Source organism: Nuphar pumila, chromosome 15 (assembly GCF_984573655.1).
Source record: "Nuphar pumila chromosome 15, dmNupPumi1.hap1.1, whole genome shotgun sequence".
Taxonomy (NCBI): Eukaryota; Viridiplantae; Streptophyta; class Magnoliopsida; order Nymphaeales; family Nymphaeaceae; genus Nuphar; species Nuphar pumila.
In genome coordinates, this window is record NC_143263.1 from 68210388 (window position 1) to 68236105 (window position 25718).

The 25718-nt window shown below is 38.5% G+C and overlaps 2 protein-coding genes across 4 annotated transcripts in view; one reads left to right on the plus strand and one right to left on the minus strand.

Annotated features, from left to right (window-relative positions):
- Positions 1 to 12443: 12443 nt before the first annotated feature.
- Positions 12444 to 25718, minus strand: part of LOC149815527 (3-hydroxyisobutyryl-CoA hydrolase-like protein 5) — a 58999-nt gene continuing 45724 nt past the window's right edge. For 2 of the 3 annotated variants that reach the window (XM_089988405.1, XM_089988403.1), the window contains one exon: positions 12444 to 12781. In XM_089988405.1, coding sequence (XP_089844531.1) covers positions 12685 to 12781 — 97 coding nt within the window. In that variant the 3' untranslated portion in view covers positions 12444 to 12684. Of the gene's footprint in view, positions 12782 to 14329; positions 14428 to 25718 lie in introns of those variants that run through there. The other variant, XM_089988409.1, reaches the window with a different exon arrangement.
- Positions 13473 to 25718, plus strand: part of LOC149815528 (protein VACUOLELESS1-like) — a 38522-nt gene continuing 26276 nt past the window's right edge. Inside the window, 2 exon segments of the mRNA XM_089988414.1 lie at positions 13473 to 14297; positions 15033 to 15323. Coding sequence (XP_089844540.1) covers positions 13512 to 14297; positions 15033 to 15323 — 1077 coding nt within the window. The 5' untranslated portion in view covers positions 13473 to 13511.

Sequence of the window (25718 nt, forward strand, 5' to 3'; positions counted from 1 at the left end):
TTCCTTTTCACAAAGATTTTTAAAGGAAATCATATCCGTGCATGTGGATGTATATAACTCATATTCATCTCATAGACACTTTTTTTTTCCAAAAAAATCAGAGAAACCTTGAGTATCCTTCTTGAGGTTATGAATCTTGGAGGACAATTGATACATACGAGCTATATTGTTTTGCTCGCTATACATTTCTTCAACAGTGATTCATATTTCTTGAGCGGTATTTAAAAATAAGAAACCCTCAGCAATTCGATTTTCCATTGAATTAAGAAGCCAAGATATAACAAGGTCATTGACAGACCTCCAATCACGATATTTGGGGTCATTTATACTTGGCCTAGTTATTTCTCCATTAATATATCTGAGTTTAGATCTACCGCTTAAGTATAAGGAAACTGATTTGGATCACGAAAGATAATTTGTACCATTCAATAATATCGATGTGATTTTTGTATTAGATACCTGATCTTGAACGAGGATTCGCTCTGTTGATGATGGAGATTGAGGTTGTCCTGACGAACTGTTTGCCATGAAGAGGAATCACACACAATTGCCAGAAACACTTGACAAGAATGAGAGGAAGACGCAACATCCAGAGATCAACTAGGCTCTGATACCATGAAGCGATTTGCGAGATATCATCGTGTAGCAATTTATGAGAGATACCACCGTAGCGATTTATGAGAGATCGCCATGTAGCGATTTATTAAGATGACTCACACCACCATGTAGCAATATGTAGATAGAAAATAATTTGCAGGTATCACTGTGTAACGATTTACACAGTGTACCAGATGGATCACGAACACGATTTGCCACAAGAAGGAATTAACGTGGTTCAGTCATATTAGACCTACATCCACGGTAAACACTCTTGCTCTTTTTTTTCTCTTATTATTTGAATCATCAGGGACACAATATTTATAATATACAACATATAGCTAACTTGGAAAAAACTATAGCCGTACGATATACAGTTTCCATAACCAACTTGATACGCAGAGATATTTTTTGTAACCGTTGAGATCAGATCCTGTAAAGGAGAGAGAGGTGAGAAGAGTTATCGTCAACAGAGAGAGACACATCATAGGCGGATCGAACTCATGACGTATGTGACCCGTGAAAATCCCTACACTCAATTGAGCAACCCGGCCGGAGCTAATAACTTATATCTTTGGGACTAATTCACTGTTTCCAACTTTATATATTTTTCTATTTCAATACTTAGAGCTTTTCTACTCATGAAGAGAAACCCTGCTCTTTACAAAGCAACTCAAATCTTCCGGTGCATGCAGTAACTTTCAAGTGTTTAGCTTTGTGACAGTCGGATTCTTATCAAGTTCCCTTGAATTTTGGCCAAAACAGAGATTTTTAGCTTTTTTTAATTATTATTTATATATTTTCACAAGACTTAAGTTTTTTTTTGTAAGCTAGTACCATCTAGGGGTGACAATAGTTAGGATATGGACATTGTATTCTCATCCATGTATGATCTAGTACATGATTGTATATGTGTTTGGACAAGAAATACTAGTTAAAATTGGCGTCTAATTAGATAGCTGGATGGTTAGGTTGCATCATCATAACCAAAACCAAGGAGTCATGGGTTCGAATCCGCAAGGTTATGCCCCAGCTTGCCTATAAAAAAACAGGACTAAATCCACATCCAAACAGTATCCAACTTATAGAAGACACAACTTGATATATTTACAAAGACGTTCTTAATGTCTGACCAATTACAACTACCTACCTATCTTTTGTAGGTTTGCTTTAAACAGCCGCTCCAATCGAGGGGTGTCAACAGGTCGGATCTGGTTTGAACACAGGTGAGTCTGAACCTGGATCTGACTTCTAGGTGTGAGTGTTGGGTCAGATTGCATATGCCATAAGAAAAAACATACCTGGATCCTATAATGATTACATGAACCAGACCCAGTCTATACCCAGTAAAATAATATTTTTTTATCTTTTTATGTTGAAAAATCACCGGTCTTAATCAGAATTCTGGTCGGACCTGCGTCTCGTATAAATGTTATAAACCATACCCAGCTCCATATATTAATCGAACTCTTTGGATCCAACCCTGTTTGTAATTGGACCTCCTTCTTTATCACCAAACCATGACCCTATAGGGTCCAGTACGGGTTGAATCTGAGTCAAACCCGACCCATTGACACCCCAGACCTGACCCATATCAAACCCTATAGGGTCAGGGTTTGGTGACAAGAAAAGGATGCCCGATTAGAAACTGGATCAGACCCAAAGGGTCCGATTAGTATATAGAGCCAGGTATGGTTTGTGAAATTTCATACCAAACCCCGGTCCAACACGAGTTCCGATTAAGACTCATGATTTTTCATTATAAAAAATTAAAAAATACTATTTTACCAGGTATGGACCGGTTCTGGTTTATGTAAATCCTTAATTATGGGACCTGGGTATGGTTTTTCTTATAACGGACTTGATAGGAGGTCCAGACCCGGTAGAGCACCTCAAAAATAGATTTGGGTTTGGACTCACCTGGGTCCGAACCGGATCTGTTCCGTTGACACCCCTACTCCAAGCCACCACTATTAGGTTGGCCTGAGTTCAATATGAATTAATGTGAAAAAAAGGATGGTTTTGCCTCAGATCTTAGCCTTACCTTTTTCCACCCTCTCTCTCTCATTCTTGGAATCGCTTTAGTCTCTTATTTAGATATAAATTGGGTTTTTCTTCATATTTCCACAGGAATTTTGAGCACTTTTTTATTGTTCTCTTGAATTTTGTTGCAGATTTCTAGATGGTTAGATTCTGATTAGGTTTTTAGCTTTTTGCTTTTGTGGGGTAGTGTCCAATTTCTGTTTGGATTTGAATTGGTTTTGTGGGGTATGACCATCTTTTGTGGGGTTTCTGTGTGATCATTGGATCTGTATTAATTTTAGAGCTCAATTTACGGAGTACATCAGCTCTATCAGTTCTGGAATGGGATTCCAGTAGCAATGTCTCACCGGAGGCAAGGTTGTTTTTGTGTAGATGTGTCAGGATCAGGGCTGTCAAGGGGTCCACTTTGTACCGGGTACCCGAATCCGATTAATTGGGTATGGGCAAGGAAAGTGCCAACCCTAATAATATTTGGGTTGACCCTAACCCGACCCGAGAAATTTGTGAGCCGGTTTGGGTCATGAGTTTTGCTGGGAACCTGACCCGACCTGAGTATTTTATATGTATTTTTAATAAAAATAAAATTTTAAAATATGCGGGTCCAGGTATGGGATTCTATTTCGGTGACCTATAAAACCCGGTTAATACCTATATGGGCAGGTCCGGGTCAACCCTGACCTGGCTCTCACCTAACCCGTTGACAGCCCTAGTCAGGATCTAGGACCTGTTCCCATCTATTTTTTTTATGTTTACATTTATTTTTTAATGTTTGAATTTTAAATTTACATATTTGATAATTGGATTGAAATTTTGGATTCGAGCTAGGGTTTGGATTTATCTTAAACCTAAATTAGAATTAAGGTTTTGTTTTCTCTATATTGTGGAGAGATATTTAGTTGGATAGGTGATCGGTTATTTGGTATTATTGAATACTTTTTTTAGATTTTACATGTAATTATTTCCTATTAGATCATAACCTTTCCATAGTTTTTTTTTAGGGGGAATATAAAAATTTTATTAAGAGAATTTGGCAAAATAGTTTAAATGATGAAGAGGTTTTCATTATATCAGCCTATACAGATACATGCAAGTATGGGGGAAGCAGATCAGGTCATGCTGAACATGAGCGTTTTTTCTCATGCTGACATCTTGGCCGTCTGTTTGCATTTTGGATGAATGCCATGTGGTTTTGTTAAGTCTTTTCAAAATGCAAATCGGATGGCCACAATGTCGGCATGAGCAAAAACGCTCATGTTCAGCATGACCTGATCTGCTTCCAAGTATGGGTGTGCAGAGGTCGGGTTTGGTTTGGACTCAGGTGGAACCAAACTTGGACCAGATTTTTGGGTATGGTATCGGGTCTGGACCTGGGTCTAATCAAGTCCATTATAAGAAAAATCATACCTGGACCCGATAAGAAGTACATGAACCAAACCCGGACCATACATGGTAAAACCATATTTTCATTTTTACATTCAAAATTTGTGGGTCTTAATCAGAACTTGGTTCAGGTCCAGGTCTGGTATAAAATTTTACAAACTATACTCAGGTCCATGTATTAATCGGACCTTTAGGTCCGGACCCGTATCTTCTTATTTATCATCATATCCGGACCCTATAGTGTTTGGTTCGGGTCGAGTCAGGGTAAACCAGGCCTGCTGATTCCCCTACATGCAAGCCAAAGAAAGCGAACAATCAGTCATTAACAGTAGATCTAACAAAAAATGGTCTCGACCGAGGGGGACCCAACTATGCAATGTTTGAGTCTGACTAGGATATCTTTACCGATAACAACATGTCCGATTGAATAGTGGGGATGGCTTGATCAATAGGATTGCATTGTCCTCTGAAAGTCTGATTATTGCATTCCTCTCAAACCCTCCACCGAGCAACTTTAAGCCACAATCTCCAAACACAACCTCATTTGTTAGAGAACTTGAAGAATACAACCTAAGCTGTAATTGCCTACTAAATATAATGAATGAATTGTTAGCATAAAATGGATTGTGGAAGATCCACTTATTGGATGTGGCCATGAATGATCCAAAAGATGCTTCGATGGATGCAGGTAGTTGGTGTTCTCCTAAGCCAATCGACACCCACAATGAGGCCAAGACAGAATGTCGAAAAGTGAGCAGGACCCTTGAACTCAATGACTCAAAATAAAACTCAATAACCATGTATGCTTTCATCAAGCATTCATGGAGGTCTCCTTATATAGTGGGAGATGAGTGGTAGGGATGGCAGTGGACCAGAGGGAAATGGGGTCCCATCCCACCTCGCCTTGTTTGGACCGAAGATGGAGGACATGAAACAAGGATGAAGGTTAAAATCAAAACCCGTGTGGGATGGAGGCAGGGATGGACTTATGCTTTCCCCCACCCCTGGCATCGATACCCGCTCTGCCCTGTCCCCGATCCTTCTTTAGAGATAGCAGTGGACCGAGGAAAAATAGAGCCCCACCCCGCTTCACTCCATTTGGACCAGAGAAAATGACATAAAATGAGGATGGAGGTTAAAATCAAAACCCTTGCGGGGATGGAGGGTAGGATTTTGAGATGAGGCGGGGGTGAAGACTTTGTCCCCCACTCCTGCCCCGATCCACTGTCATCCCTAATGAGTGGGGGTTACATGCATGACATTCATGCATATTGAATATGAACCATTCACATTCTCATAACAGCCCCTCACACTCTTATGATGTCCTTTGGTGTACCCGTGTCAAACCGGGTTACATCCGGTTGGACTCGATAAAAAAAATCAGCATTCTTTCACTTAACCCATTGACACAGAAAAATACATAATCGAGGTTTTTGACCGTTATCTTAATTTAATTTTTATGTGGGTTCATATGTTAGTCTGTATCACAAAAATGAATCATATGAGTCATGAGGATGATCATCTTTATATGAGATGTCATATTTTCATGTACTAGTCTATTATTCATTTTAATTGTTTAGTATATTATGAATATCTTTATGAATAAGTTGGTCTCTAATTCATTCTAGTCCTTTTAATATTGTTATTGTGTTATTCTCTCTTCATAAATGAAAGACATTTTATTCGCAATCAACAATACATAAAAATCATAGAGAATCTCATAAATGTGATCACATATAACTATAATGTATTGTCATACATCATCAAAAGGAATCAAATATACTCATCCCTATTACATATTGAGAATATAATCATGGTATTAACCCTTTAGTAAGAGGATCTGCAGTCATTTCTTTCATACTGATTCTATCAATATACATTAAATAAATCTTAATCCTTTCTTTAACAACAAAGTATTTTAATTTTATGTGTCGAGATAAGGTGGAGCTCTTGTTGTTATTCAAGAAGGACACAACAACTTCATTATCACATAAGATCTTTAGTCTCCTCTGAATAGAGTCCATTATACCAAGACCCATAATGAAGTTATCCATATGGCTTGAGACGAAGTCTCGTATAGAGCAATAAAGTTTGCCTCTATGGTGTGATCTACAGTTGTAGACTGGTTTTTTCTTCTCCATGAGACAACACCACCTGCTAATAGAAAAACATATCCAATAGTAGACTTTCTACTATTGAGACATCCTTCTAAGTCCGGGTCAGAGTATCCAATGACCTCTAGGTAGTTAACATTTTTGTAGGTCAACATATAGTCCATTTATTGCAAATAGCGCATGACTTTTTTTGTCACCTAGTATGCAATGCCTCAATTAGACTAATATTTACCAAGCATCCCAACATCAAATGTGATATCTAATCGTATGAAGGTTTGTGCTTATTACAAACTCTCAACCGCCGAAGCATACATGACGCTTGTCATTTAAGTCTTTTCATTATCATCTTGAGGACAATCCTTTAGGATCAATTTATTCTCTTTTACTATGAGTGCTTATTTAAGAGAATAATTCTTCATTTCATATCTTTTAATAACCTTAAGGATATAGGATTTCTAAGAGAGGCCAAGGACACCCTTAGTTTTATCACGACAGGTCTCAATTTCAAGGACATAAGTGGCATCACCTATGTTCTTTATATCAAAATGAGAGGAAATAAAATCTTTTCTCATGTAGCATACTCAAATCATTAGTTGCAAGAAGAATGCCATCAATATATAAAACCAAAATTATGAACTAAATCTTACTAGCCTTAAGGTATATGCATTGATTAACAATATTTTCAGTGAATCCAAAGTTTAAAATCACTCGATTGAACTTTTTATATCATTGACGAGAGACTTGTTTAAGTCAATAGATTGATTTCTTTATTTTGTAAACTAAATTATTTGAGTCATCTACACTGAAACTAGGAGGCTATTGCATATATACCTCATCTTCTAGATCTCCATATAGAAAAGTCATTTTCGCATCCATTTGATGTATCTCTAAATCAAAATGAGCTATGAGGGATATGATTATTCTCAACGATTTCTTAATTGAGACATGAAAAAATATTTTATTATAATCAATGCCCTTCATTTGCGTGAAACCCTTTGTAACAAGCCTAGCCTTATACATTTTTACCCATCCTTTAAAGCCTATTTTGATCTTAAAGACCCATTTACAACCAACAAGTCTGACTCTATCAGGTCAAGGTACAAGATCTCACACTTGATTCATTGTCATAAAGTCAAACTTTTCTTTCATGACATTGATTCAATGTGTCCATCTATTACTTTCAATGACTTCTACAAAAGTTAAAGGATCAATATCTATAAAATTATTGGGCTCTTGCAAATACACCACATAGTTTGGATGGATAGCAGATATTTTTGTCCTCGTAGACCTCCATACATGAGCTATTGATGATTCAAATTGAACCCTTGCATCCCTTTGTTGTTGTATCCTCATCAACAACTTGTTCTACTTGAGATTAAAGTTCATTGATCTGATTTTTCCTAATATTATACAAAGGACCAATTATTAAGAAAAGTAGATATTTTTTCTTCGTAGGTGTGAAAGCTAAATCATATACTTCTTCAAATGTAAGTCTTTGAAATGCATCAATCCCAATAAAACCATTTTTAAGAAATCTCGCTTTATCTGATTTCACTATTCGCGGTGTATGAGATAAACAATAAAACCTAGAGCCTTTTGATTTTTCTGGATAACCAATGAAAAATTTATTAGTCATCTTAGGACAAAAAACTTTTATATGTGGGTTATACAATTTAGCTTCAGCTGAACACCTCATATGCGTATATATGATAAGAAATATTTTCTACATATTCATAACTCATAAAGAATCTTTTTGATAACCTTCGTAGAAACCTTATTAGATATATATATTGTTGTCCTAAGAGCTTCACTCCAAAAGGTCAAAAGAAGAGTTGAGTGATTTAACATCGTTCGAACCATTTTCTTAAGCATTTAATTTCTTCTTTTAACTACACCATTCTAGTAGGGACTATCATGCGTTGTATATTGAGGCACAATGTCTTTCGCTTTTAGAAACCATACTCATGACCATTCATTTTGTCTCATCTTAGTAAAACACACATAATATTCTCTACATCTATCAGACCTAACTACTTTTATAACTTTATCGATTTGTTTTTTTACTTCTTTCTTGAATTCCTTAAAAACCTGAAAGACTTCAAATTTCTCAAATAGCAAGTAGAGATACATGTACTAAGAGTAGTCATCTATAAAGGTGGCAAAATATTTTTCTCCCATGTAATACGATGTTAACGACCCACAAACATCCTTATGTACTGTATCTAATTTAGCATTATTGTGTTTGACACCTTTCTTATATGTGTTGGCATGCTTAGCGTTTATGCAGTCAATACATAGACTTGTATATGTGAAGTTAAGTGCTCTAAGAATCTCTTCTTTTACAAGTCTTTGCACTCTCTATTTCAAGATATGTTCTAACCTACAATGCTAAAACAAATATGATTGGTCATCATTTAAATCACATTTATTGTTAATCAATGCATTTTCAACAGAGTAAGATTTCTGGATATAAATATTGATTCTTAAATTATACAAACCATCACATATAAATGCAGAACTAACAGAGATTAAATTTTTAACAATAATAAGTTTAGAGTTTTCAAAATTAAAGGCAAAACCAAACTTATCAAGCTTTGAAATCGAAATAAGGTTCTGACTATAAGATGAAACATAAAATGTATCAACCAAATTCAAAATGAACTCTGACTCCAGAACAACTCTGCAAGTCCGAACGTTCTTTACATGCAAACACATCTTGTTTCTTCAGAAAATATTTTTTCCATAATCTGTTGCCTATAGAGAGTTGACAATATATACTGTGGCATCAGAATCAATCCACCAGTTATTCAATAAATTATGAATTAAATTACACTCATGAGAAACAAATGATGTGTTACCTTTAATCTTGATCTATTTCTTGTACTTTATGCACTCCACCTTCTTATGTCCCTCATTCTTATAGAAGAAGCACTTTATAGAAAAACTGTCATCCTAGAATTTGGATTTCGCTTGAGAGTTGAAACTCTCCCTAGAGGTTTTCTTCTTGTAGGAACCCTTGTTTGCCCCAAGCCTATATTTTTCCTGATGAAAAACCATATGTGCACACTGCACCTTCTTACCTTTCAATCTTTCTCCCTTTTCAACACACTTAGACAAAAGGTCATTAAAAGGCCACTCATCATTATGTGTATTATAAGAAATCTTGAAGGGTCTGTATTCAATAGGCAATGATGTTAGAATCAAATGAACCATGAAAGAGTTAGAAATAGTGAGTTTCATGCCATTCAACTGAGATGCAATATTGCTAATTTCCAAAATATGTTGTCAGATGTTACCGTCTCCAAAATATTTCATAGATACTAATTTGGATATCAGGATACTGACTCTAGCCTTATTAGAACTGACAAATTGAGCCTCAATGACTCCTAAAAATTCTTTTAATGTCTTGTAGTGATAAATGATGCCTCAAATATTCTTAGTCACTTTTGATTGCAAAAGCAACAAGCTAAGCTTATTCGAGTGTTCCCACTTCTTAGAGGTAGCATTTTGATCAGTTGTACTCTACTCTGTAATTAAGAGAGGGAGGTTTGTTAGTTCTAGGAGCCAAATCTAAGTCTATGTTTCCTAAAATAAATAACACTATTTCTTTCGAATCTAAAAAATTAAATCCATCTAAAACTAAGATATTACTAGAACCGCTAATAATTAAAGAATATGGTATTGCAAAAATGAAGAAAAAATACTAAATTATTGCTCATAGAAGATTCATATTGAAAAAGTAAATGTAAGATCATTTATTATTCACCTTTTCTAAGGCAATCATAATAGAATCATCATCGTTCCACTTTGGTGAAAACAATAACACTCAAAATTGCTTCGCCTTTTCAATTCTTAAGAAATTGAGTTCAATTGATAAAACTAGTAGATCATGTAACCAAAGACAATTTGGCACTGCACATTTGGGTACGAACATGCTTCATGGACTGGTGTACACATATAGTATTACTCTTTGTGTGAATTTGGAACATAATGACCTACCTTTGGGTAGAATCATTATTTCATAAAATCATACACAATTGTAATACCTAATTTCAACACGGTTCAAAGAACCCTTAATCAACACAACTCTAATCACTTTGGTGATTACATGAATTAGTTGATCGAGATCTTTTATCGCAAACATATTTGTATTATAAAGCATGCTCATGCATGCATATTCATGATAAATTATGAATAATAACATAAAAAAAACAAAAAATTATGCTACATCACATATGCACAAATTAAATTTGTATGAAACATATCACATATATCGTGAATTTAGTTATAACTCATGCTTAAATAACATAAAGTAACATAAAATGCATGCAATGTCATGCGTTCATGATAAAATTATACATAAAAGCATGAGGAAGATGACAAAGGCAACATGAAACACTAAGAGTCCTAGTGTAGAAACTGGTAAAAAAGTACTTGAAACCGGTCTGAAACGACCTCAAACCGATTAAGAAATACCCTGGACTGGTCTCAGAACAACCGAACCAGTCTGAAACATGCACAAAAGCCTCTAAACTCCTAAAATCAAATGAGAAAACCCCTGTTCTTTCTCATATACAAGAAAATAAGGTCACTTCTTACATAAACCGATGAAAAACCATTTGGAACCAGTAGGAAAATGCTCTGAATTGGTCTTGGAATCCACCGACTCGGTCACTGAACCAGTTCAGCTCCTTAAAAGGGGTAAACAGTTCATGGATCATGTTTCAACCCTGATCCGACCCAAAACAACATATAAGTCAGATCCCTCAATTCAAACCCGATTCAGATTCAAACTCGGTCCAAATGGATCCCAAGTTTGGAACTAGGTCCCATCAGGTCACGCACTGACCCGATCCACTTGGAACCCATTCGGGTCTTGGACTAGGTCCAGCGGGTCAAGGTCAAAGCCGATCCACCCAAAAACCCCAATGGGTCTGACTCCCAAATCAAGTCGGACTCAGACCTAGTCCACCCAGAATCCCAACCGGGTCTGGGTTTGACTGGGTCAGGCATGGACACGATCCACTCGGAACCCGCTAATGGGTCCGGGTTTAGATCGAGTACCGTTGGGTCAGGTGCAGACAGGTTCGGGTCTGAATCGCATCCCCGATTCAACAAATAATTGCTTGAAATAGTTTGAGATTTCTACCATCAATTGAGCTAATGTGAAAGAATTAGTTGTCATGTAAAGGAGCGTATCATTAGGACTCTCCTCAACCACAATCATCAAGATTGTGTGAACTCTAATGAGATTATGAATTGTAGAGTCCATAGTGATTGTAGAGTCTTGTCTCTCATGTAAATAATTATTTAAATCAAGAGAGATCAGCCCCTCCTCTCATCATGAATTAGAGTTAGAGAGAGACCTTTGTCGTTAATGTAGGTTAAACTTGACCGAACCATGTTAACCTTACGCACCATTGTGACTCTGTGTTCATACCCGAGTGGTTCACTTTCAGAAATGTCCCAAAATACACCGATGACCATCAACATGCATCATACAATTCGGCCCATAAAAGCTTTGACCACCAGTGATTAGGGATGCACACGGGCCGGGCTTGAGCGGAGCTTTGGCTGGCTTGGCTTGGCTCGGCTAGCTAAAAAAATTTTAGCATGTAAGTTTGGCTCAAGATCAAGCCGAGCTTGGACACTCTCTGTCCCTAACCAGCTTGAGTCAAGCTCGAGCTTGGCTAAGCTCACTTCAAACTCAAGTACTTTAACTTAAGAAATTTTGAAATCAAGAACCAAGATGGGATTTGAACTCAACACCTTCCAGGTAATAATTGCCAACATCTATACACATGAAAACTGATGCTTCATATAATAAACCGCGCCTAATCAAGTTCATCGATCTAAACCGATCTCGATTGTCGATTCAAGCTCATCTCATTTATGTGAACGCCTTGTTCAAGCTCGACTCATTTATTTTCGCGGACAAGGTGATCACTATGACTCACTTTTTTTCATGAAGGAGCAGGCCAATCAAGGGCTATATATAGAGTTGCAACAGATACCAGTGGACCTCTATTGGCTAGTATAAGATGGGTCACCATCATGGATTGGCTGCAACCCCGCTTGCCAGACTGTATCCCCCTTATTTGGTCCTCAAGGAAGATGGTGGAGCAGGGTGGGCAAGGCCCTACTCCATTTTTCCTTCCATCTGCCTCTTTTCTGAAACACTTTACCCAATTATGGACCATGATCTGGCCCTGAAATATTCAAATAGAACCAAGTTTTCACTGTTCACAACCCATCTACCCCGTTTATGAGTACAAAGCCAGCTCCAAAAACCCTTAAAACCAACCTATATTCAAACATGTCCTATCCATTTAAACCAGATCCAATCCAAATCCATTTAGACCAGTTAAGACTGTCTTGAATCCAATTAATCATAATTGGATCTGGGGCCATCTGCAAATGGATAGCTTGGCCCTTATATTACAGGTAAATCCATTCGATACTCTTTCTACTTGGGTATTTTGTAAAGAGTGATCCCACCTCTTGATTCATTTTTTTATAGGCAAGCTGGGGTTAGGCAGACCCCTACCAGTTATACAACTATACCATTGGGTTTTGAATTTGCGATGTCCCAACACAAGGTGATAAGTGGAGCCCCCGTGTTCTCTTGATTCATGCATATTAGATCCCTATGCATAAGAAGATATATTAGTTCAATTGTTTGCACAGGTTGAGAAAAAAAAAAAAAGTGAAAGCAGAAGATTCAGGCCTAAGAACAAGAAATTTTCTAACTTGAGGAGAATGACACAAGGTGGAAGTGAAACTTGTCTGGGTCTAAGATCCGTTTATATTTATTTTTAGTGTTTGGATATTAGATAATTGGATAAGACTCCGGGTTACTTAGTGAGCTCATAAAAATCCGGGTTGAAAACACGGCCACCCAACCTTACCTGCCTCAACTGTGATAAAGCAACGACAGCCCCCATGCAGCAGCAGGATTTGATCTTGGGCCTTCAGCTTGACACATGGCCCTGCTGACCACATGGGTAACCACTGCAGTGATTGGATACCCAACAGCTCGGCATTGATCCGTTTAATGGTTTGACCAGACCTAGACCCACCAAACTAGATCTTGAAGCCAATTGGGTTGGGTTTAGGCCCGTCTAAGCCATAACCCGTCAGAGATCAGGGTCCATGTGCGAGACCTTGAAATTCAAACTCCTAGACAGCCAATTCCAGGAATTCTCGGCATCCTTGGAATTCAAACTCCGGCGGACTCCCGAGTCTGTGCAATCCAAACGCCGCTTTCAAACAAAAAATCGTTGCCCATCGATCTCTCCCTTTTTTCTACCTTACAAAAGCGTTTCCCTTCCCGACGTGAACCCGCACTCTTCTTCAGAGAGAGAGAGAGCGAGAGAGATGGCTGCGGCCGTTTCGGTGGCGGCGGAGTGGCAGCTCCTCTACAACTGGTATTACCGGAAGCCGGAACTCTACTCCATGTGCTGGCAGAAGATGGATCTCCGGCGACATCGCGTCGGCTGCGCCCGCTTCAGCGGTCCGATCGCTGCCATCCGCGACGACTCCAAAATCGTGCAGCTGTTCGCAGAGTCCGCCCGCCGGAAGCTCTTTGTCTTCAATTCCGCCGGCATCCTCCTCGCCTCCACCGTCTGGGACCGCCCCGGCGGCCGCCTCGTCGGCATGGGTTGGACCGACGAGGAGGCCCTCGTCTGCGTCGTCCAGGACGGCTCCGTCTACCGCTACGACGCCCACGCCCGGCCCATCGAGCCGCCGCTCTCGCTCGGGATCGAGGCGGCCGACGAGAACGTCGTGGAGTGCGTCTTCTGGGGCAACGGCGTCGCCTGCGTCACCGACGCCAGCCGCGTATTCTGCATCCCCGATCTGAAGAGCCCCCGAGCTTTCCGGCTCTGCGAAGCCGGGCTCGTGCCCGGGGAGCTGCCGCTGTGCGCGGCGGTGATCGAGCCGCAGTACACGATGTCGGGGAACGTCGAGGTGCTGCTCGCCGTCGGCGACGGGGTTCTGGTGGTGGAGGAGGAGACGGCGCAGAAGCAGGGCGACGGGATCGGGCCGCTGCAGAAGATGGCGGTCTCACCGAATGGGAAGTTCATTGCGTCGTTCACGCATGACGGGCGGCTCCTTGTTGTCTCCACGGATTTCTCTCGAGTTCTGTTCGAGTTCAATTGTGAGGTCGGTAATTCTGATGCCTTCTTCATCTTCTCTATGAACATTGAATTTTGGTTTTGTCAAATTTCATCATCAATTAGTCATCGTGGTGCTACTTGCAATTGGAACTCTGTTGTTTGAATGAATTGAAAACCTGAAAAATGGCAATCGGGCGTGATAAAGATGGGTTAGCCTCGAGAAATTGTGAAAATATGAAATCTAAAGGAGCAGAGGGCGTTTTTTGATGCATTTGTTGTTCATGTTGAGGCTTTGTTCAGCCGGCAGAGTTTGGCGGAATTGAGCTTTGATTCAACCTAGTGTTAGAATTTCACCATTTGGTTTCAAGAAGGGAACTTCAGGATAGACAGTTGAAATTTCATATCTCATAGTTTCACCGAGTTGGTAGATCAAATTCTGCCGAATAAAGAAACTTAAACATTTCCCAAACAGGGAATTTTGACGAGAAGTTATGGTAAGGATTACACAGCTTGTAGTTCCAGTCTTATGAATATAATTTCCTTGAACTTGAGTTCTACCACCAAGTAAATTGAAGAGCATCTCTAGATTTGCAGCCTCTATATAGAAATCGAAGCACCTGACTAGAGAAAGAATATCTGCCCAATACTAGTCTTGCCATTTTTATATTAAATGGAATTTTCCACTTTGGAAAGATAGGGCTTTTTCTTTTTCTTTTTTTAAATGTCCAGAACACTTCTCCTAGTTTGATTACAAGTTCATATATTCTGCATTTTCCTGCAGTCTGCTTTGCCCCCTGAACAACTTGCATGGTGTGGGATGGACAGCGTGCTGCTTTACTGGGACAATTTGCTTTTGATGGTTGGGCCATATGGGGATGCTGTTAGATACACATATGATGAGCCCATCATTCTGATTCCTGAATGTGATGGGGTGCGGATCCTTTCAAACACAAGCATGGAGTTCCTACAGCGAGTTCCTGACTCCACTGTCTCTATATTTAAAATTGGAAGCACAGTACCAGCTGCCTTGTTGTATGATGCCTTGGATCACTTTGACAAGCGTAGTGCAAAGGTATTGTCAGCTTGATTTTATAGGATACAATCATATAGTGGGAGTGTTTGGGTTCAGATATGCATTATGTTCATATATAAAAGTTATCAAAAATAACTTCGCAGAAAGTCTATTCTGTTGAGATTGCTTTGTAAAATGTTTGGTTGATGTTGTTTCCTTCTGTTCAAGAGTGATTCAGCACTAAAAAAGCCAACTAAAATTGTTTATTAAGGTTGCCTGATTTGCATTATGAATTCTTTATTTGAACTATGATTGCAAACAGAATTTTGCATGAGAACCCATGTATAGTAGCCAGTAGCGAAACACTTATGTCCTTAACTTGGTTCTCATCATTGTTAAGTTGTACATGTATACATGTATATATATATGTATTACCATACATATATACATATATATATTTGTTTCATATTGTACATATATACATATATATTCATATATATATTTTATTTATAATGATGTAATAGGTAATACCATCTAGGGGTATTTTCATCATTTCACACCATTGTAATAAGTTGTGCCCATTAGGGGTACTTTAGTTTTTTTACTTTATTTTGTTCTTTTTTTGTTTTTATAGGGACTATTTGGTCAAAGACCAAATAGAGCTGTTGTGTTCTTTTTGGACTAGTCAAATCATTGGTGACTTTATGCACGTATTCATATTGTACATACAACAACAACAACTACGCCTTCATCCCAAAACAATTGGGGTCGGCGATATGAACCAAAAAAGAAAATCATTTTGGGTCTTCCACATGAATCCTTCTCCTCCAATCATTTCTATCCAATGCCATGTCCTCGGTGAGGTTCAAAGCATTCATATCCTTTCCTATCATCTCCATCCAAGTCTTCTTAGGCCTACCCCGACCTCTTTTAACTAATATATTTTCCCATTTCTCCATCCTTCTAACTGGAGCATCATTAGGCCTTCGCCGAATATGTCCAAACCACCGTAAACGATTCTCTCTCAATCTTATTTTCAATATATGCAACGCCTACCTTCTTACGTATCTCCTCGTTTCGAATCTTATCTTTTATTGTATTTCCACACATCCATCTAAGCATACGCATCTCAGCTACTACACTCATTTTTTGAATATGATGTCTCTTGGCAGCCCATCATTCTGTACCATATAGTAAAGCGGGCCTAATTGTCTTCCTATAAAACTTTCCCTTCAACCGCAATGGCATTCTACGATCGCGCAACACTCCAGTTGCACTTTTCCATTTCATCCACTCAACCTTTATCCTATGATTTACATCTCCATCAATTTCTCTATACTTTTGAATGATAGATCTCAAATATTTGAAACAGTCATCCACCGGTATTTCTTGCTCACCAAGCTTCACTACACTCCCATCACTACTTCGTTGCTTACTAAGCCGACATTCCATATATTCTATCTTACTCAACTTAAAACCTCTTGCTTCCAATGTTTGTCTCCATAATTTTAACTTAGCATTAACCCCAACTCTAGACTCATCAATCAAAACAATATCATCAGCAAACAACATACACCACGACACATTTTCTTGAATTGATCTAATAAGCTCATCCATCACTATAGCAAATAAGAAAGGGCTTAATGCAAATCCTTTATGTAACCCAACCGTTATATAAAAATTGGTTGTCATCCCTCCACAAGTAAGGACATTGGTTACTATTCTTTCGTACGTATCTTTAATTATACTAATGTACTTGAGAGAAACACCTTTCTTAATCATTGTCCACCAGAGAACATCCCTAGGTACTCTATCGTATGCCTTCTCCAAATCAATAAAAACCATATGCAAATCTTTGTTCCTCTCTCTATATCTCTCAATAAGTTGTCTAAGAAGATGTATAGCTTCCATAGTTGATCTTCCAGGCATAAAACCAAATTGATTCTCCGATATCATGACAACCTTCTTCAACCTATACTCAATCATCCTCTCCCAAAGTTTTATAATATGACTCATGAGTTTTATACCACGATAGTTTGTGCAATCTTGTATATCACCTTTATTCTTATATAGAGGCACCAAAGTACTCTTCCTCCACTCATTAGGCATCTTATTTGTCCGCCAAATCTTGTTAAAAAGATTTGTCAACCATTCTAAACCTTTCTCACCCATGCATTTCCAAGCCTCGATAGGTTACCATCTGGGCCAATTGCCCTTCTTGATTGCATTTTCTTTAAAGCTTCTACAATTTCTTTCTTTTGAATCTTGCGCATGAAGTCACGATTCATCTCATGAAAAGGAATGGAGAAGTCTCCAAGATCCTAAGCATGACTTTCATTAAATAGCTTGTCAAAATAATCTTTCCATCTCTCCTTAATCTCCTCATATTTGACTAAAACCCTTTGCGTTTCATCTTTGATACATCTAACCATACCCAGATCCCTCGATTTCCTATCTCTTATCTTTGCAAGCCTATACATATCTTTCTCGCCCTCTTTGGTATCCAACTTATCATAAACCTCCTTGTATACTTTATCCCTCGCGTTTCGAATTAATTTTTTTGCTTCCTTCTTTGCTATCATATACTTCTCCAAATTCTCATTATCACGACTCTTACTTAGATTTCTATAACACTCTCTTTTAACCTTAATAGCTAATTTGACATCCTCGTTCCACCATGATGTATCCTTACCTAGCGGTGCACCGCCTTTAGACTCACCCAATACCTCCTTAGCCACTTTTCTCATGCCACCCACTATCTTATTCTACATTGATTCTGAATCTTCCTCGAGACACCAATCAACTTCCTTAACTACCTGCTCTACAAGCATTGCTTGTTTAGCTCCTTTCAGTGCCCACCACTTAATTCTAGGATCTATCCTATATCTATCCCTTTTGCGGCATTTTCTAATTATAAGATCTAAAATTAAGACTCTATGTTGTGTAGCTACACTTTCTCCCGGTATAACCTTACAATCGATGCAACAACCTCTATCTCTCTTTCTAAGTAGGAAAAAATCTATTTGACTTGTATTAACCCCACTTTTAAATGTTATTAGGTGAGACTCCCTCTTCTTAAACCAAGTGTTTGCTAAGATCATATCATAGAACAAACCAAAATCTAAAATCCTTTCTCCACTTTCGTTTCTTTCTCCTATACCATAGCCTCCATAGATACTCTCAAATCCATCCCTACTAATGCCTACATGTCCATTAAGGTCACCGTCGATGAAAAGCTTTTCTCCATAAGATATCCCTTGTACTATTCCATCTAAATCTTCCCAAAATTAACACTTAATGGAATCATCTAAACATACTTGAGGTGCATAAACACTAATAATATTAATAATATCCGTACCTAATACTAATTTAATAAGTAAAATCCTATCACCCTTCCTACGGACCTCAACTACATTATCTATAAACTCACGACTAATAACAATCCCTACTCCATTCCTATTCCTATTTATTCCTATATACCAAATCTTATATCCCCAAGGTTCTATCACTTTTGCTTTCTCACCTACCCATTTGGTCTCTTGTAGACGTAAAATATCCATATTTCTCCTACACATAACATCTACTAACTCTACCAACTTACCAGTTAAAGACCCTATGTTCCAAGTGGCTGACCTAATTTTATGGTCTTGAGCTATCTTCTTTACCCCCACCCGTCCAACAAAGTGAGGGAACCCTTGCCTATTTGACACCACACCCGGGCGTCGGTGTGACGCGTCGCTTCTGGGCGACGACCTAGCAACCCTTGCCCATTTATCATTGCGTCCGGGCCTATAGAGTACAACGTGTCGCTCAATAGGGAACGCCCCAATGAAATTCTCATATTGGTTCATATTCATAGGGTGTGACTAAGTTTTTATGCTGGCTGTCACTGGCCTACCACAACCCTCCTCCTTTATCCGGGCTTGGGACTGACAGTGTATAACTAAACAGTTATACACAGGCGGGGTTGTATTCATATTGTACATATATACATATATATTCATATATATATTTTATTTATAATGATGTAATAGGTAATACCATCTAGGGGTATTTTCATCATTTCACACCATTGTAATAGGTTGTGCCCATTAGGGGTACTTTAGTTTTTTTACTTTATTTTGTTCTTTTTTGTTTTTATAGGGACTATTTGGTCAAAGACCAAATAGAGCTCTTGTGTTCTTTTTGGATTAGTCAAATCATTGGTGACTTTATTTACGTATTCATATTGTACATATATACATATATATATATATATATTATAATGATGTAATAGGTAATACCCTCTAGGGGTATTTTCATCATTTTACAACATTGTAATAGGTCGTGCCCATTAGGGGTACCTTAGTTCTTTTACGTTATTTTGTTATTTTTGTCATTTTTTTATAGGGACTATTTGGTCAAAGACCAAATAAAGTTGTTGTGTTCTTTTTGGACTAGTCAAATTATTGGTGGCTTTATGCACATATTCATATTGTACATATATATATATATTCATATTTTGTCATTTTACAACATTGTAATAGGTTGTACCCATTAGGGGTACTTTAGTTCTTTTACTTTATTTTGTTTTTTTTTTGTCATTTTTTGTTTTTATAGGGACTATTTGGTCAAAGACCAAATAGAGATGTGTTCTTTTTGGACTAGTCAAATTATTGGTGACTTTATGCACATATTTTGGTACGTATATCTTGTTTAATTAAGAAAAAAAGGTATTTATAATATATATTTCTATTCTTTTCTTTTCATAGTCCAAAAAGAACCCAACAGTTCTATTTGGTCTTTGACCAAATAGTCCTTATAAAAACAGAAATTGACAAAAAGAACAAAATAAAGTAAATGAACTAAAGTACCCCTAATGGGCACAACCTATTATAATGCTTTGAAATGATGAAAATACCCCTAGAGGGTATTACCTATTATATCTGTAGAAGATGCACCGAGCCTTAGATAGATAGATAGAGAGAGAGAGAGACAATTACACAAGAAAAAGAGAACTCGATATTGTTATTAGGGCCTCTCTCTATGTTAAATAGAGAGAGGCTTAAAAGCATAATTACAATCAAGCCCCATTATAAAAGCAAAAATACAAATAGCATCTAATATAAAAGGATTTCACTTAAAACCACCTATTCTCAACACTCCCCCTCAAGTTGGAGCATAGATATCAATCATGCTCAGCTTGTCACAATATTTTGAGAAATTTGGTCTAGCAAGAGGTTTTGTAAACATATCTGCAACTTGGTCTTCCGACTTTAGAAATTTGGTAGTGATATGACAAGCTTGAACCATATCCCTTACATAGTGGCAATCAACCTCAATGTGCTTTGTTCTCTCATGAAATACAAGATTGTTCGCTATATATGTTGCAGCTTTGTTATCGCACATCATGGTCATGGGAGAGGAAACCTTCACCTGAAGATCAAGAAGAACAATACGAACCCACATCAATTCAACAGCTGTTTGGGCCATAGCTCGATATTCTGATTCTGCACTCGACCTAGAAACCACATTTTGTTTCTTACTTCTCCAAGAGATCAAGTTGTCTCCCAGGAACACACAGAATCCTGTGGTAGATTTTCTATCCACTACAGATCCTGCATAGTCAGCATCAGAATAGGCCACTATCTCCAGAGTTCCACCTTTCCTGAACAATAACCCCTTTTCAGGAGAAGATTTTAGATATCTAAGAATCATAATAGCTGCATTCCAGTGTACCTCAGTTGGTTTGTCCATAAACTGACTAACTTTGCTTACTGCTAAAGCAATATCCGGCCTGGTCACAGTTACATACAGTACTTTCCCTACTAGGGAGCGATAGCTTTTGCTATCAACCAGTTTTGACCTTTCTTCAGACAACTGAACTTTATGGTCCATGTGAATATTTGCTGGTTTAGCTCCCAACATTCCCGTTTCTTTTAATAAGTCAAGAACATACTTCCGTTGAGACAAAACCATCCCTTCACGGCTCCTGGCAACTTCTATACCCAGAAAATACCTGAGTGAACCAAGGTCTTTTGTAACAAAGTGTTTTTGAAGATAAGCCTTTGTGGCTTCAGTAGCTTTCACATCATCTCCTGTAAGAATGATGTCATCCACATATACCACCATAACAACTATGCCAGAGCTAGTTTTCTTTATAAATAGTGTATGATCTGCTGCTGACCTATTAAATCCAAAGCGTGACATCACTTCAAACAACTTTTGAAACCATGCACGAGGACTTTGTTTCAAGCCATAAATCGCCTTTTTCAATCTACACACCTTCTGACATTCCCCCTCAACCTCGAATCCTGAAGGTTATTGCATGTAAACGGTCTCAGATAAGTCCCCATATAAAAATGCATTTTTCACATTTAATTGGTACAAGCTCCAACCATGCTGAACAACTACTGAGAGAACAAGACGAATGGTACCCATCCGTGCAACAGGAGAAAAAGTTTCAAAGAAATCAATACCATATGTCTGAGTATACCCTTTGGCTACTAATCTGGCCTTGTACCTTTCAATAGAACCATCAGATTTGTACTTTATGGTATATACCCATTTACATCCAACAATGTCAGCATCTGCTGGGGAATCAACTAGATCCCATGTATGCTGAGATATTAAAGCATCCATTTCTTCTTGCATAGCCAGCTTCCAGCGAGTATCAAGCTCTGCCTGCTGATAGTTCAGAGGAATAGTTTCAGCAGATAAGGCTGAAATAAAAGATTTCATCTGATTTCCAATTCTGGCATCAGAGACAAAATGAGATATGGGATATAAGGTACATTGTCGTGTCCCCTTTCGTAGAGCAATAGGCTTGTTATCATCATCATGAAGATCACTATTGTCAGTAGAACTTACCTCAGGGGAAGAAGAAGATGAAGGCACTTACAGAGGTGGATCTCTACACACATATACCAATGGAGGATTATGAAATCTGGAAGAGGATGAAGTTTGGTTCGGGAATGAGGGCACGAATTCCAAAGGAAAAGGAGGTATAGGTAATGTACAAGACTCAACTGGATCAACCTGCAGCGGGGAACCGGTACTAGAGTAATATGGAGTGGATTCCAAGAAAGATACATCCGCACTGACATACTCTCGGCGAGAAGTAGGATCATAACATCGATATCCCTTTTGATTTTTGGGATAACCTATAAATATGCATTTTGTAGCTTGAGCAACTAATTTATCACGGTCAGGGCCAAGTTTGTGTACAAAATAAACACATCCAAATACTTTGGGCGAGAGGGAGAAGAGGAGGGTATTGGGTTTTAGGATATGAATTGGAATTTGATCACCCACAGAAGATGAAGGCATGCGGTTGATCAGATAGCAAGCAGTTGTAATTGCATCACCCCGGTATAACGCATGAACATTGGATTGAATCATAATGGTCCTGACAACATCAAGTAGGTGACGATGTTTTCGCTCAACCACCCCATTTTGTTGAGATGAATAGGCACAAGAAGTTTGGGGTTGGATGCCATTATCTTGGTAAAATTGTAACAGACCTTTTGATTTAAACTCGAGAGCATTATCAGTGCGAACAATCTTGACACTAGATTCAAACTGAGTTTTTATTTCAAGAATTAAAGATTTGATAATACTTGGAACGTCAGATCGTTCCTTTATTAAAAACACCCATGACAACTTAGAAAAATCATCAACAATAACTAAATAGTATCGACACTGAGTCCTAGTAGGAATCTTACTAGGACCCCATACATCTGCATGAAGAAGTTCAAAGACTTTATTACTAGACTGACTCTGACTCTGACTCTGACTCGAAGGGAACGAACTTCGATGATGCTTGCCCAGCTGACATGCTTCACACTGAAATGATGTGGTGGAAGGAATCTGAGGAAAGACCGAACGGAGCTTTGACAATGAAGGATGACCAAGACGACGATGCCACTGAACAAGACTGAATGAATGTTCCACTGCAGCATGAACAATACCCATTGGATGATGTAGGTAGTAAATTCCATTTTCTTTATAGCCTCCACCAATCTTCTTCCCCGTCAGCAAATCCTGAAAATGACAACCCATTGGATCAAATATTACTCTACAGTTTTGTTCTTTTATAAGGCAACTAACAGAGAGTAAACTTTGAGAAAATTTTGGAGCATGAAGATCATTTTTCAACTGTAATGAGGAGGATATAGAAATATTTCCCTGACCAACAACCGGGGAGGAGCTCCCATCGGCTAATGAGACTCCAAGCTGAGCCTTAATATCCTTTAGATCTGAAAAAACAAGTGAATTTCCACACAAATGTCTGGATGCACCAGAGTCAATAATCCATTTACTGTCAGTCGGATGAAGATGATTTCCGGTAGAATAGGCAACACCAGCTAGAGGAGGGGTGGAACTTAAAGGACGAAGAGCTATCAACTCATCATATTCAGCATGACTGAGGGTGATACTACTGTCACTTGCTGAGATATTTTCCTGTACCTTTGTTGCCTCGAGAGTAGTAACATTTGCTTTAGGAGCATATGACTTTGATGAAGAGGAGGTTGGCCGGCCATGCTTATCCCAACAACGATCTTCTCAATGTCCAGATTTTCCACAGAATGTACATTGAAGCTTTCCTCTGCCTCCGACACCTCGTCCGCGACCTCGTCCTCTGATGTTCTGAAGATTTCCACGCCCATAACCAGATGAGACAACTAAGGCAGATGACTGAGTCACAGGCTGAGAATGTGGAAGAGAGATCGCAAGTCTACTCTGACGATTATATGCCTCAACAAGAGTAGGTACATCCTAACCAGTCAACATTTGGACTTTTGCAACAGAGAATTCTGAAGATAAACCTGTAAGAAACCGAGCAACCATAGTTTGTTCTTGATGATCCTTTTGTTTCGAACAGCAGAGGGGTCTGTGAGCATTAAGTCTTTCAAAGGCAGCTTTTACGAAGGCATAGTACTGGGCCAAGGTTTGATCTCCCTGCTGTAAATTATATATTTTCTGTTCAACTTGCAGGATACGACTCACATTAGTCTCTTGTGAGTACGTATCTCGAAGATTGTCCCACATATGTTTGGCTGTATTATAGTAAATTAAACCATCTGCAATATGGGGTTCGACACTATTCATAATCCATGACATAACTATGTCATTATCTTCATCCCAGGTAACATATTTTCCCACCTTTTCAGTGGGTTCGTCTTCCAACAAGATATGTTTTCTACGATGTCCAAATACCGACATCATAAATGTTCTGGACCACCTGGCATAGTTAGTTTCATTCAACCTTACAGACGAGCCGTACGAAAATGGATTGACAAATGCCTTATATTCTCCAATATTTTTCAATTTTGAATCACATTTCGAAGATTCAGCCATACTTCTGGTTCAGCAAAAAAAACTGGACAGACTCCAATCAACACAGGGAAAAGCGTGTGTTACACTCACACACCAACCGATATGACAATCAGCAGCTGTTCACACACGAACAAAAAAACCCATGACAATAGTGAACAACAGCCCACAAACATGAAAAAAAATTTCAGCATGTCAGTGAATCACGACCAACATAACTTCTGCATACGCAAAACCTGTTTCATAACAGGGGCAACTCTCCAGACATATACAGCTCGACAATCAGTCATTTTTCAATCACGAGCAACACCACTACGAGTTGGATTGCTGTTTCTAAAAAAAAACAGGAAGTCGCGGCATGAAATCACGATAAAAACAAACTCAGGGCCCAAAAATCAGGGTATCACGGCTGAAATAAAAGCACTGATATCTTTCACACATTCACTGCAGATCAGAAAGCAAAGAGTGTAACACACAGGAGCTAACGTGGTTCAGTGCAAACTGTACCCATGTCCACGATGTCAAGATCTCACGCGATAAAAAAAAAACTGGGCCCAAACATTTGCAGAATCACCAACAACCATCAAACTCCCAGCGTAGGTAGTCACTAGAACTCACAGCGAAATTACAACCAACATTTTCAGAATCACCAACAGCAATCAAACTCCCAACGTAGGTAGTCACGAGAATCACGAGAACTCCCAGCGTAGGTAGTCACGAGAACTCACCAACAACAATCAAACATTTGCAGAATCACGGCAGGAACTACCAACTCGGCAGTAGGTAGTCACGAGAACAAAAAAAAAACAACACCGAGGAGCTACGAAACCCACAACAAGCATCCACGACCAACAGCACGCCCAGATCTGTCATCAGATCTTAAAAAAAATTTTAATCGCTGACCTGATTGGAAAAATATTCATTGGATCGAAGTTTGATCACGATCAAGAAAGCCTCCACGATCGACTGTGCTTTGATCACACTCGATCACGCTCCCACGATCGGCTAGGCTCTAATACCATGTAGAAGATGCACCGAGCCTTAGATATATATATATATATATATATATATATATATATATATATATATATATATATAGAGAGAGAGAGAGAGAGAGAGAGAGAGAGAGAGAGAGAGAGA